Source organism: Cynoglossus semilaevis, chromosome 11 (assembly GCF_000523025.1).
Source record: "Cynoglossus semilaevis isolate Cse_v1.0 chromosome 11, Cse_v1.0, whole genome shotgun sequence".
Lineage (NCBI taxonomy): Eukaryota > Metazoa > Chordata > Actinopteri > Pleuronectiformes > Cynoglossidae > Cynoglossus > Cynoglossus semilaevis.
In genome coordinates this window covers 14,039,543-14,052,753 of record NC_024317.1, presented here as the reverse complement: position 1 = coordinate 14,052,753, position 13,211 = coordinate 14,039,543, and the positions used below count along the sequence as shown (strand labels likewise).

At 42.3% G+C, this 13,211-nt stretch overlaps 2 protein-coding genes across 14 annotated transcripts in view; both read left to right on the top strand.

Annotated features, from left to right (window-relative positions):
• LOC103386511 (zinc finger protein 135-like) overlaps window positions 1-8,801 on the top strand; it is a 29,094-nt gene extending 20,293 nt beyond the window's left edge. Inside the window, exon 4 of the mRNA XM_017036427.1 lies at window positions 8,740-8,801. Within this exon, the coding sequence (XP_016891916.1) occupies window positions 8,740-8,801 (62 nt within the window). The remainder of the gene's footprint in view (window positions 1-8,739) is intronic.
• Window positions 1-13,211, top strand: part of nfasca (neurofascin homolog (chicken) a) — a 57,126-nt gene that overhangs the window by 18,682 nt on the left and 25,233 nt on the right. For all 13 annotated transcript variants that reach the window (XR_003051040.1, XM_017036595.2, XM_025059883.1 and 10 more), the window contains 2 exons: window positions 8,740-8,801; window positions 11,111-11,272. Coding sequence is in view for 12 of the 13 variants with exons in the window: in XM_017036595.2 (XP_016892084.1) it covers window positions 11,179-11,272 (94 nt within the window). In the remaining variant the exon portion in view is untranslated. The remainder of the gene's footprint in view (window positions 1-8,739; window positions 8,802-11,110; window positions 11,273-13,211) is intronic.

The following is a 13,211-nucleotide window of genomic DNA, read 5'->3' as shown; positions in this document are numbered from 1 at the left end:
CAGTAAAGAGGCTCCTCCCTCCCCTGCTCTCCCCTGCTCTCCCCCGCTCAAACAACATTTGGCATCTTCTTCCTCCAGCAGTCAAACAGAATGTGAAGAGTCTGGACTGTGACTGCGTACAGAGACGACACGGACAGATGACGTTTGTTGGAACAAAGATGGTGAAGAAGCTACATAAGTCCATATGGTGCAGTCCAGGAAGTCCTCATATTGGGCCACACTGGACGTGTCACCGATCAGCATCTGTGTGTGTGTGTGTGTGTGTGTGTGTGTGTGTGTGTGTGTGTTGTTCACAGCTGTAGAACTGTTTGTCCTCCATGTAGCATAAAGTGACAAAAACAGTTCAGGACACCAACATCCTGTGGATCAAATCATCCATGTGTTCCAAGATGTTTCAGATAAATAAAGAATAGAATTAAATAGTTTTCCCTTAAAGAAACATCAACTAAACAGTGATTGGTCACTTCACACAGAGTTCGGTCCAAATCTGAGTCTGAGGTCAATGTCACATTGATCAAGGATCAACAGCGTCTGTATGTGTGTGGGTGTGAGTAGAGAGGACAGCAGGCGTGGTGGGGGAGTGTGGGTTGGAGGCTAATTGCATTGATACACGTCAAAGGGAATTTTCATGTACAGGTGTGTGTGTGGGTAAATGTTCGCACATACACGCGCATTCATGTATTTATGAACAAAAACAGCCCTGTCTTTGTTGTGAGAAAAAAGGCTAATGACGCCAGAGAGAGAGAGAGAGAGAGAGAGAGAGAGTCTAATGGACAACAACATTCTTTCACTGGAAATATTTGGTGAAGAGGTTTTACAATAACCACCCCATCCCCCCTCTCCCTCTCTCTCTCTCTCTCTCTCCTCCCCCGCTCTATTACCAGAGAGGAAAAATCAGAACAAATTGCCACTGTGTGAGATCTGCCTACATTACAAGGCTTTTTCAGCCCAAACCATATACCATGTGCCATATACCATGTATGTCCTCTGGTACAGAACAAAAAACTCTGGTCAGTTTACAGTGACCCTAATGACCAATCTGCATGTTTTTGGACAATAGAAGAAGAAACGTGTCTACGTCACCACAACATTCAAATTTCCAAACTGATGATGAAAATCACAATAACAAGGGACACATATTTGAATCTATTTCTTTGTAAAACTAAGGGTCATGTGATCATATCAATGGCAAACGTTGGCTCACAATATCACATCCAATATAATCCATCAACAGATTCAACTGTAGAGGGAACTATAGGAGTCAGAGCCAGAGGTGGAAGGAGGTTAAAGTGAAGGTGATGTTGAACACTGTGGCTACGTACTGAACCTACAGTAATGTGAAGTACTGCACAGACTTCTGCGTACTGTCTGTATTTTTAGAGGGTACATCATAAATAATTACCCTACGATAATTATCGGAATAATGTTTTCCTTATGAGAGGACCAGACGTCACACAGTGGAAGAAGTGATTAGAACACTCGCCAGGAACACAGTGTGACAGCCTCCTCTCTGCTGAGGTGCTTGGACCTGACTGGAACTTAATCTCAACCATTTTGTGCAGCTGAATAGCAGGTGGTTGATGCTGGAGGAGAACTGGAATACAAGTACGTGTGTTGGCCAAGAGGCTGCCTGAACAAAAACCTCTGTGTTTGGTTAATTACTGAAAGCTGAGCAGATGTTGTTCCTCATGTCAGTGGTTCAAAGATGGCTCCCACACGACTGATCAGAGGGAGTTCAATCACCCAGGCGTCTGTAGATGACATGAGAGTCATAATAGAAAGAACACAGAGCTGGTCTGAAGGACATGTCTGTGAAGATCAATGTTGAAGACACTGACATGAAGATCTGCTCAGGACAGAACAGTCGATGACTTCCTCGTGACATTAAACCACTACAGTACAACCGTCTTGATGTCTTCTGTCATATATCAGTGTGATATTTGGAAGCCGAGTGTATTTTTCCACTCAGTGACTCTCTTGATTGGTTAGTTCTCGGTGCTCAGATTGTTATTGGCCACTGCTCCACTCAGTCGTGAAATGGTTCCTTCAATCTGTGCCCAGTGTTGCTGCAGGAACAGGCTGTGTTTCATCCTGACATGTTTAAATGGACTCATTATCCTGAGATGACAGATGAATCAGCAGCAAATGTGCTTTAGAATCAAGAAGACGACAGGGTTATTGAAATGGAAAGAAAAAGTAGTTTCATCTCAGACACATGTTCAAATACTGTTTGGTTAGATTTTACCCAGAAAAACATCGACCAAAATCTGGCCCGGTGTAGCCAAGTAGTGAAGTCAAGTTGTGTTTCCAACACATTTACAGAGACAGACTTGAGAGACAGTCTGAGAGGGAGGGGGAGGAAAAAAGCAGATTTTTATCTTCAAGGTGTTAATTGGATTTTTAACGGCACCTCCACTTACCATGCTTACACACACACTCACACATAGACATGCACTTACACACACACACACTCAGGGTTAGTGTTTTGTCTGTCAGACCTGTCCCCACATGTACAGCTTTACCAACAACACACACACACACACACACACTCAGAGACACGTGATTACAATCAACTCCTCAATCAATGTCCGCACACTGAGGCCACACCCACTTTCACAGATGCATACACTTTAGCAGTGATTAAGCTCACAGACGACAACACACGCGCACACACATAGTGTGTGTTTCATTAGGTGAAAACACAGCCAGACTGAGCAGCTGTGATGAAAGAGCCAGTGGAGGAAACCAGAAGAAACAGAGATGTTTCTTCATCAAACAGAGCCGGTGGTGAAGTGGAGCTGGAAGATGAAAGTGTGTGGAGACGTGTGATCTCAGAGCTTTGTTGGATCATGGACAGATTAGAAGAATGACATCATTGACAGATACTGTGTGAGTGTGTGGGTGTTCATAATAATGATGCTAATGGGGACAATATATGGAAAATACTACCGTGGGAACACATTGTCCTCATGGGGACAATATGAAGTATTGAGTTTAAGAAGAAGTTTTGAGTTCAGATTAGGGCCAGATTAGAGACGGGGTAATTATTTAGATCAGATTTATTTTTGTAATGTGGATTACATTACAAAACTAAAGAAACAGTAATCCGAAATAGGAAAACTTCAAATGACCACTGTCAAATACATGTACACAGTATTTTCATCATGTACAATCATTTTCAACTGTGTAATAGTTGTATACTTACTCAGTACGACAGCTGGCCTGTTGTCATTGTCACCTCACTTTAATGTGTACATAGAATATAATTGACTGACTGTTACTGTAGTAACTGCTGCTGCGATCCTTTATTTTTTATTTCTTTTAACTTTTACATTCTTTATATACTAATCCTTTATTTTCCCTCTTCACCTGCTGATCTGCCCCCTCTCAGTTGGCCCATGGGGATAAATAATGTTTTCTACTAGTAGTTGTGGTTAACCAAAGTCTAAGGAATGGATTATGTCACCGTAAAAAAAAAAACCCTCACAAAACAAAAAACAGTCCGTGTGAGAATGATCGTATAAAAGTGTGTTAACTCAACCTCTACTGAACTGAGATAAATGTTAAACAGAATGTTTTTTCTTTTTAAAATGTAAATAAAAAGGGCAGAGTAGAACCAACATCACGGTGGTTACTTCAGACGAGGTACATAAGCTGCTCCTGCTGCTGCTGCTGTTGCTGCTGCTGCTGCTGCTGCTGCTGCTGCTGCTGCTCATTGAACAGCACACACTCCCACAAATTTAATTTACCTTTTTTTTTCTGCTATAATTATACCATTACCAAATGTCATTTTCTCTGACCTCTCTCTCTCTCTCTCTCTCCCCTCTTGCTCTCGCTCTCTTTTCATCTAATGTTTTCTCATCACTGACGCACATGTCAATATAACAACATTACGTTTGCACATGTGCATGTATGAGGACAAATATAAACCTCTTTGTTAGTCATTGCCGTCCTTCATCATCTAGAACAACATGCAGGTTCAGGGGTTCTTCAACCTCTGTGTTTCACAGATTGGCTTCATAGGGCAGTTTTATAGAGCAGTTCCATTTATATTAAAAACAATTATAAAGCGTAGTAGAGAAGAACTGACCACAACACAAACACATCTTAGTGTTTTTTAGTAAATGTCGGTGAAAGTACTGCAGTAAGATGTGAATCCTGGTGATGACATATTAATGAATGACCTGCACATGACCTGCTTGTCCACTGAGAAAACACTCATGTACAGCACATGAATATATGTATGTACAGTACAGTGTGTGTGTGTGTGTGTGTGTGTGTGTGTGTGTCAGGACCAGCCAGGCATGAGTGGCTGTTGATACGTTAAACCTCAGGAGCTCCGTACTGTAGTTCTGCTGTAAAGATGTGTTTATGGAGTCCATCCAACCATCCATCAACAAGTCAAGTCATCCAACCTTCCAGTCAAATTCCCATGTCAACTTTCTAATATACTTCAGTAGATGTAGTTGGTAAACTGAACACCATGAGTGTAAACAACAGTTTGATCGTCTCTTCTCAGGTTCACCTGCAGCTCCTGGACTACGGTGGTTCATTAACTTGTTTTTAAATGGACTCTCAGCAGAACCATCCTGAAGGGGTTGGCGACAGAATGACAGAATGTTTACTCAGTTAATTATTTTCCCATGAGTCACTTGGGAGGTTACAGTGTAACAGCATCGTCTTTATATCCACTCCAGTCCTGGGATATCAAAGGTTATTATGAAGAGCAGACACTGGCTGTTTGATAAGACGGTATTTGGGGGTTTTTTCACACAGCGACGTGGACACACATGCACACACACCTCAGATGCGAGGCTTTGATAACACCTCACACACCTCCAGCCTCACACTGAGGTTGTTTCCAAATTCACCTCCTCCCAGTCAAATCTGTCTCCCTTCTTTCCTCCTTCATCTCTGTCCTCCCCCCACTTTCACCCCACTTCCCCTTGTGAGGCTGTTGCTAAGGAGCCCTGGTGACCATGGAGTTTTCTTATTGGTCGAACACCAGTTGAGGTGGAGAAAAGATAGAAGGGAAGGCACTGGGGGGGTGAGGGGGGGGGGGTGTCGAGGGTAGGGGGTAAAATGAATGAAAGAGGAGCACAAAGTGGGATCCAGATGTACTAATGAGGTGGCAGGCTGCCCAGCATGCACCACAGGCATGAAGGGAGAGAGGACAGAGGGGGAGCATGATGGATGGATGGACAGAAACAAAGTGAGGAGAGAAAACAGGTCACAAGTGTCTGAACGAAGGGGGAGGGGCATTTATGATACCAACTTGGGCTGGAGAAACTGACTAAGGTTGATGGAGTGAGGAGGAGAGGAGTTAAAGGAGTTAAAATAGTTAAAGGAGTTAAAAGAGTTAAAGGAACACACAGACACACACACGTGCAAGAGTACAAACAGGTGACTGTGATGAGGTAGTGGTGGTGAAGACAACAAAGGAGGAGGGAGAAAGATGGAGGCAATTTGGAAGAAAGTGGGAGGTGTGAGGGTGTGAGATTAAGATGGTGGGGGGGGGGACTGAACCCTTTCATTTATTTTGACTGGAACAAAGGCACATTTACCCTGACACACACACAGACACACACACGTGCAAGACTCAGACAGACTATTAAATTATTAAAATAATCTCCAGTCATTATTGTCCTGACAACACAGTACAGTACAGTACAGTACAGTACAGTATACTACAACAGTGGTACAATGCTATAAATCAACATTTTAAAATATTGACATTTTTATTTTCAACTTGTTTCCTTGTGATTTGTTTTCTTTTTTGCAGATCAGTTACTCTGCAGAGGTGACTTTATACTTCACTGTTTATGACCTGTTTATGAAGTAGTAGCTGCAAAATTATAATGAAACATTGGATGGATTGATAGGTTGGAACTATGAAATCTATTCTGTAATCGAATTATATATATTTGTATGTCTTTCACCCAGACTCAGCCTCAGTGAAGCCGGTCCAGTGAAGTGGAACCGTAGTGTTTTTGTCAGATTCCTGTGGCTCAGCCCACACAACAGTTATTTAAAACCCAGTCTGTCTGCTGTCCTACCTGCTCACTGATGACATCATCACACTGGGTCCTGATAAAAGTGGTGGAAATTTATTTCAACAAAATGTTGTAACAATACACACACACACACACACAGACAGTACTCACTGTTAACTGCTGATTTAACTGCGACTGGTTTGTGACTCCTAAAAACCATTCAGGGATGTGAACACTGTTCTGTCGCTGCCAGCTCCCCGTGGGTGGGCGTGGCTTCTGCCTGTTAAGAGCGTTGAGCCTGCAGGGATTACTAAATGGTCTCTTTGTATGTCATGAATTCATGATGTCATGTCAAGGTGTAAAGGGACGTCTTTATTGTGATTTTGGTGTCAGACGGAGGTCTTGAATATTTTAAGACACAGAAGAGCAGCGCTCCCCTGTGGTTGACCTGTTAACGAGGGCAGAAAAGACATGAATCATTTTATATCACAGACACTACAGGACTGGAGTGGAGCACGTTGGTTCTCTCATTGGTTGAGGCTTGGTGGTTAAGGAAGGGGACTTGGCTCTGAAAGGTTGCAGGTTCAAATTCACCAGCCGCTATGGTGGTGATCACCAATGACAAAACAGAACTGTGGCAAAAGTGTGTGTGAGACAGGATTCCATATTTATAACAGCAGAGGTCGAGTAACAACAACCAGGACTGAAATATAGTGCATCATTTATAGAACATACACTACACACACACAAAGCTGTGTACTCGTGTGTGTGTGTGTGTGTGTGTGTGTGTGTCCCTGCTGCAGGTGGCAGTCATCATTTATTAAGAAGAGACAGTGTGGACACAGGAAGTGCTTCAACTCACATCACTCCAGAAACTGTGGGATTGATTAATCTGGGAGTGGGTTGGAGGGCATTTCCCCTCAGGGTTGGAAACACACAAGAACACAAACCAAGGCTCCATCTTTCTTAGCCCTAACCTTCAGGGACACCGCTTTTCTCCATCGTCGTCTTCTCTTCTATTTTTCAGTCTTACTACAAACAAAACCTCTTCATCTGGTCTGTGATTGGCTGCGCTCCCTGACCTCCTCTCCCCTCTCTCTCTCTCCTTTTGCTCCTTCTCTTTCTTCTGATTAAAAGTAGGTCAGTCTGCTGCATGGAGCTGCAGAGCCCACAGTGACTGACATCCACACATCCACATGCATCGCCTGGCAACAGTGCACCCACCCTGCAGCCTCCTCACCCTCCATCCTTGTTCCTTGTGTCCTACCTGCCCCTGGAGGTTGTGTGATATTTGACACCTCTTTGTTTTGTCCCTTTTCTCCCCCTGTGAAGATGCCGAGGGTTAATTACCCCGGTCTCTGTTCAGAGGTGTCAGTCCTACACCACCAAGACAGTATCTGTGTGAAGAAAGTGCTTTAATGATATGAGTTTAACACAGACACCTGACAAAGTCCTGCAGAATGATCTGCAGGTAGACAAAGAGATAATTTCTCTGTTTTTAGGAAAAATGATTCCTCAAAAAAAAAAAAACACTATAAAGTCAAATAAAATGGCTTTTGTAATTTTTTTTTACACAGGATTTATTTGTTTTTACACTATAAAGTCAAATAAAAGGAAATGGCTTTTGTAATTTTTTTTACACAGGATTTATTTGTTTTCATTTAGAAGAATTCCATTTAATATTTACACAAAAAGCAGAACACATCTTTATTAATTCTGTTTATTCAGGGTTTTATTTATTTATTCATTTGATTTTTTTTTCTTTTTGCCCTGCAGGCGGCTGGGTGTATTGATCTGAAGTGGTTGCATCATCCACAGAGATATACTTTGACTTTTTAAAATGCATCAGTGTTGGAGCACATGTGTGTCTTTGTTCCTGATTTAATTTGCCCTCGTCATTACACAGATCACTGTTAGCACATAAACGTGTCATTAGAGCTGAAAGTGAATTAGAGCTACAGAGATAATGTGGTTTCAGACGTGATGTCCACCGTGGTGTTTCATCCTCCTGGGAAAAGAGAAACATATTTATCTTTATCTTTTAAAAACACACGTCAACATAATGGACTGGAGCCACTGCTTTGTTACTGCTGTTAGTATTAACTATTTAACAGGCAGTAACAGGTACGGACAGTCACAACAAATGGTCCCGTTATGTCTCTGAACAGCATCAGGAACCAAACACTTCTCACATGGCCCCCAATTATGCCATCAGCTCCTGACATGGTTGTCACGGCAACCTCTTTTTAAGATAATTTACACCAAGGAAATGATGTCATTGTCAAAGAAAAACCCCCACCCAAACCTCTTTATCCTCTGACCTGTGACCTTTAAGTGTGTGTGTGTGTAGTTGGAGAGAAGGAGAGATAGAATGATAGAGAGACATTAGAAAATAGTTGAGTTACGGTGTCAAAGGAAATGAAGACCTTAATAAAAATAAGACAAATACAACGGTACTGGTGAACAGTACAGGTCTGGGATGATGATCCTAAACCTGGAACGTGCGTAAACAGAAATGTTTCATATGTTTCATATGACTCATATTCTGTGATGAAACAGAAATGTTTCATATGACTCATATTCTGTGATTTATTTCTCTGTTACACTCGTGCTGTGTCTTTTCTCAGATCTGATGAAGAAAGAATCCAACATTTTATAATAAATTCCTAAACTAAGTCTGTTCAATTCAAACTTGTCATATTCCTGACTTCACTTTGGGTTTTCTTTCCTCCTTGTGTGTCACCAGGTCAGCAGAGCAGAGTGGTGGACGTCTGTGAGTGGAAAGACCAGGTGTCCACGTCAGACTAGGTGAGTCCAAGAGCAGGAGGGTGATTTGATTTGATACCTCTTTGACTCTTTATAGATAAACTAAAGCTGGGACTGTTTTATTTACTTCTCCGGGGCAGAAAAACATTTCTTGTCACTGCAGTATTACCTCGGTGTAAAACCCTGAGCAGCCAGACGGACTATTAAAAGAGCAAACTCTTGGTTTTTTCCTGTTGGATTATCCGTCTGTTCTTGGATGCATCCAGGGCTTTGGAATATTCCAGCGTCGGGAATTCTGAAAACCCATCTACCAGTTTACCTACAGTAGCTTTCCACTGACCTACTTACTGCATCTACTTCTACCTTGAAGTATATTTGCTGAACAGAGGCTTCATAATTATTATTATGGTTGTTATTATTATTTGAGCAGACACACATTTATTTACAGTTAGAGTTGGAGCTCATGTGCGCAGGAATTCCAAAAACATTACCATAATAATCTCAAAGAAGTACTCACCAGGGATGAGAGGATTGGCTTCAGTTGTAAGAGCAAAAGAAAAAAGAACCTTCAACAGAGATTCTTCTGCAGCTGCTCTTTAATATCCCAGTAATAAAAATTATATGAATGACTCATGTAATTCTTTCAATGTTTAACTGTAGAAATGTAGAAAAACAAGAGTTGCCCTAATTCGTCATCGACATATACAGACCCATGTACATACCCCCACACCTCCCACACCTCCCAGGTCACAGTGGGCCCAGCACAACTAACAAGGCGGCTATTAAACCTGCTGTTCTTTTGCCCCATCCTTTAACCACTAAGCCACAGGTCGCCCATGTAGACATTTGTTCTAAAAATTGAATAAATAAACATAGTAAGATAATTAAAAAATGATCTGCAGTGTGACTGCTCTATTTTATGGTAATAACGGTGATGTAATCACAGTGAACATAAAAACTCCTGCAGGAAAATTCCTTCCAGATGAATTTATTCTCCACAGACTGGTGAGCAGGTCGTTACAACAGGAAGTGGGACGCAGCAGAGGGGAGGCAGCTTCACACTGGCATGACAGATAAAGTACATCGTGGTATTTCATGAGAAGTTCACTGACCGTGTTTCTGTGTGTGTGTGTGTGTGTGTGTGTCACTTTGTGGATGATGCACCACTGTTTGTGGAGGGAGCTGCACATGTGGAGACGAGCGCTGACCTATTTCAGAGCCTTCGCCGCTCTCTCACTTATCTCCTCATCTTACTCCAGTTTTCTTCACATTTCCTATCTCCTAGAGGAATCAGGACTCCATACAGGACTCTGATATACGTCCCTTTGAAGGCGTGTGTGTGTGTGTTGTATACTGATGGACCTTCACTTGTGGGGATCCTTTCAGAAAAATACTTTTGTGAGGACATTTTCCCAGGTTCTCGCTGAGTGTGGGAGATTAGATGTGTTTGTAGTCGGTTACAGCAGTGAAATGCATCAACAACAACAACAACAACAACAACCAGCAGTAGGTGTTTACCTGCGTGTGTGTGTGTGTGTGCGTGCGTCATGTGGCTGCTTTGTAATTAACAGAGATAGGGTGATGTGGGTCGGGTTTCCCACCAGCTGCAGAGTGGTGGTGTGTGTGTGTTTTTGCCAGGCTAAGATGGGGTGTGTTTCTGTCCATGTGTTGTTCCACCTGCCTTTGTGTGTGTGTGTGTGTGTGTGTGCACTCAAGTGTGCATTATGCCGACGGCCCATTAGGGTTTTTTTGAAACCCAAGGGGAAAATTATCTGTTTTGTTAAAAACTGTAGGATTGACATACCACCAGATGGCTTATGCACAGGTTGTGTGTGTGTGTGTGTGTGTGTGTGTGTGTGTCCAGGTTGGGTGAAATCTTACAACTACCCTCAGGCTCCAAAGCTGTTGAGTGATTGTCAACTATTGTCCACATCTGTTAAACTAAACAAAAATCTCTGCAGGAGCTGGAGTTCATGTTTGGGTTGATTGTGTCTTGTTAGCTCACTCCTCCTGTCCACGTGCTCAAGAGCTCTTTGGCAGGGACATCTGAACTGAGAATATTTTAGTTGATTAAAATCCCTGTTTATCAACACTGTAATTTCAGTACAATTGTGAACTGTTGTCATTTGAAGGAATGATCATTGTTTAATTATCGGAGCCACAGCTTGGATTCTCCAAAGGACCAGACTGGGACTCAGCTGTGAATGTAGGCCAGAGTCAACACCTTCCCTCTGCTGCCAGAACAACCCCCCAACACACACACAAAGTGTTTACGTCTTCCATGTTGTGGCCAACCCACTACAGCGTCTTCCTCCTCACCTCACCATCTGTCTCCGTGTCTTTACTCACAGGAGACTCACGGTACGGTCGTCAGAAGAACCGTCTATCCAATCAGGAGAGCTGAGCCAGTGGAGGAGCCATGTTGGGGCAGGGCAGGCGCGTGGCCCTGACTCTGGTGTCATTACTGCTGCTATTGTGGCACGAGGCAACAACCATCGAGGTCCCACAAGACCGTAAGTCAGCCGGCAATGACGGCGTCCACCTTTAGATCACACAACAGGAGAAAGGAGAGAAGACAGAAAGAGAGGAGAGACAGCTGACTGTCAGCTGGTGTCAACAGAGAATCTGTCTCTGAAGCCTCTGGAGTTAAGACTAGACCTGGGGTTCCACATTAACACTGACATGATGCTGAATAATGAAGACTGGTGGAGGAAACAGATGCAAAAAAAAGATTCAAATTGTCAGTGTGCAGTCAGTACACACACACACACACACACACACACACACAAAGGTCATACGCTTCCATTATATGATAAAAAAATATTTTAACTGAAAGAACATTAAGGACAAACAACCAGCTCACCTTTGACCTGTGGAATAATTCGATGTTGTCCTGAAGATAATGACTGTTGGTCATTAACTCACTACAGTCAACTGTGTGCCATTGGAACCACTCATAACTTAAATAATAACCAGTAACCAATAACCATAGTTCATGTAAATCCGTGGTTTGCAAAGTGGGGACAGGGCTATCGACATGTTAATATTTTTTTATTCGTGAAAACATTGCACACTTTTTAATATTTATTTTATTTAATGAAAATATCAGTCCTGTATCAGCGACACAGTGACTGTGAAATGTAGCTCTAGAAAAGGGGGCGCTGCAGCTGATCTAAATACATGGTATAGATGTGTATTTTCTGAACTTAAATATTGGCTGCTATCTCGCTGTGACCTGTGACTGTCCTTCTGGGTCAGACTCAGATTAAAAATGTCTCACCTCTCTGTTCACCACGTCCACACTTTTCTCTCATTATTTCTGTAATAAATGAAGGGGCCGCTGTCCTCTGTAGGCCTGCTCCCCGTGGTTGGTTTATGAGCCTGACCTTTCAACCCTGGCCTTATGATGCTCTATTGATCCACACACACTCTGACCAAGACACAGCATTTGGATAATAGACTTATTACCCACTGACCTCTACTGATGGATTGGCCAGATTCTCTAAACTGTGGGGTGGAAGTGACCATGGAATAAAAGAATCACATGACCTTTTCAAATATATTTCATAACGTCGTACATGGTATACCTTTAAAAATTCATACTTAGCTTTGTCATGAGATCCAAACCCTCAGACTTGATTTACTAAAGGATGAAGGTTTTACTTGAATTCATATTTGAAACAAATCATTCCTTAGGTTTCGTGTACTGCAGGTGTTGTTGTAGTGTAACATACTTGACAGATGATGGAGAGACAGAAGAGCCGTCTCTGAGCCACGTCTAATTATCACTAGTGTTAACGCTGTGTTGTTGGAGGAGCTGACTGTCATTAACACCTGACCAGAGGAAGGAGCACACTGACACAAAGACTTGACCTTAGTCAAAGGTCACAGGTCAGGTGGGTGGACGGATGGGGCAGTGGGTCGGTTAAAAGAATATTTTCTTTTTTTTGACTTAATTTAACCACAGTGTGTGCCTTGTCTGTTTGGATAGTTGAGATTTATCTTCACTGACATTTGATATATTTTAAATGAAAACAAACATATTTTAATATAAATTAACTGTTGAAGTCGCACTAAACCAAAGGCTGGTCAATTATTTTTATACTAAACATTGGTAATAAATATGTAAAACTCATGAAAAGTACTTGTAAGAATGAAGTTAGTCTTATTGATTTGAATTTAATAAATGATAATAAGTTGATGATAAGTAAAGTAAGTAAATAAACATATATTTTTACCTTTTAAACAACTTATTGTGGCATTAATATTAAAAATGCTGCCGTAAAAAGTCAACTTATTGACTTATTGATATTGTGTATTGATCTGATTTTTTTTCCACGTTCATTTGAATTTATGATTCAAATGAATCCAGCCCAGGCCCCCCCGGCCCACCCGTCCCCCCCCCCCCCCCCCCCCCCCCCCCCCGGTGCACAACGCCGCCTCCGGTCCACC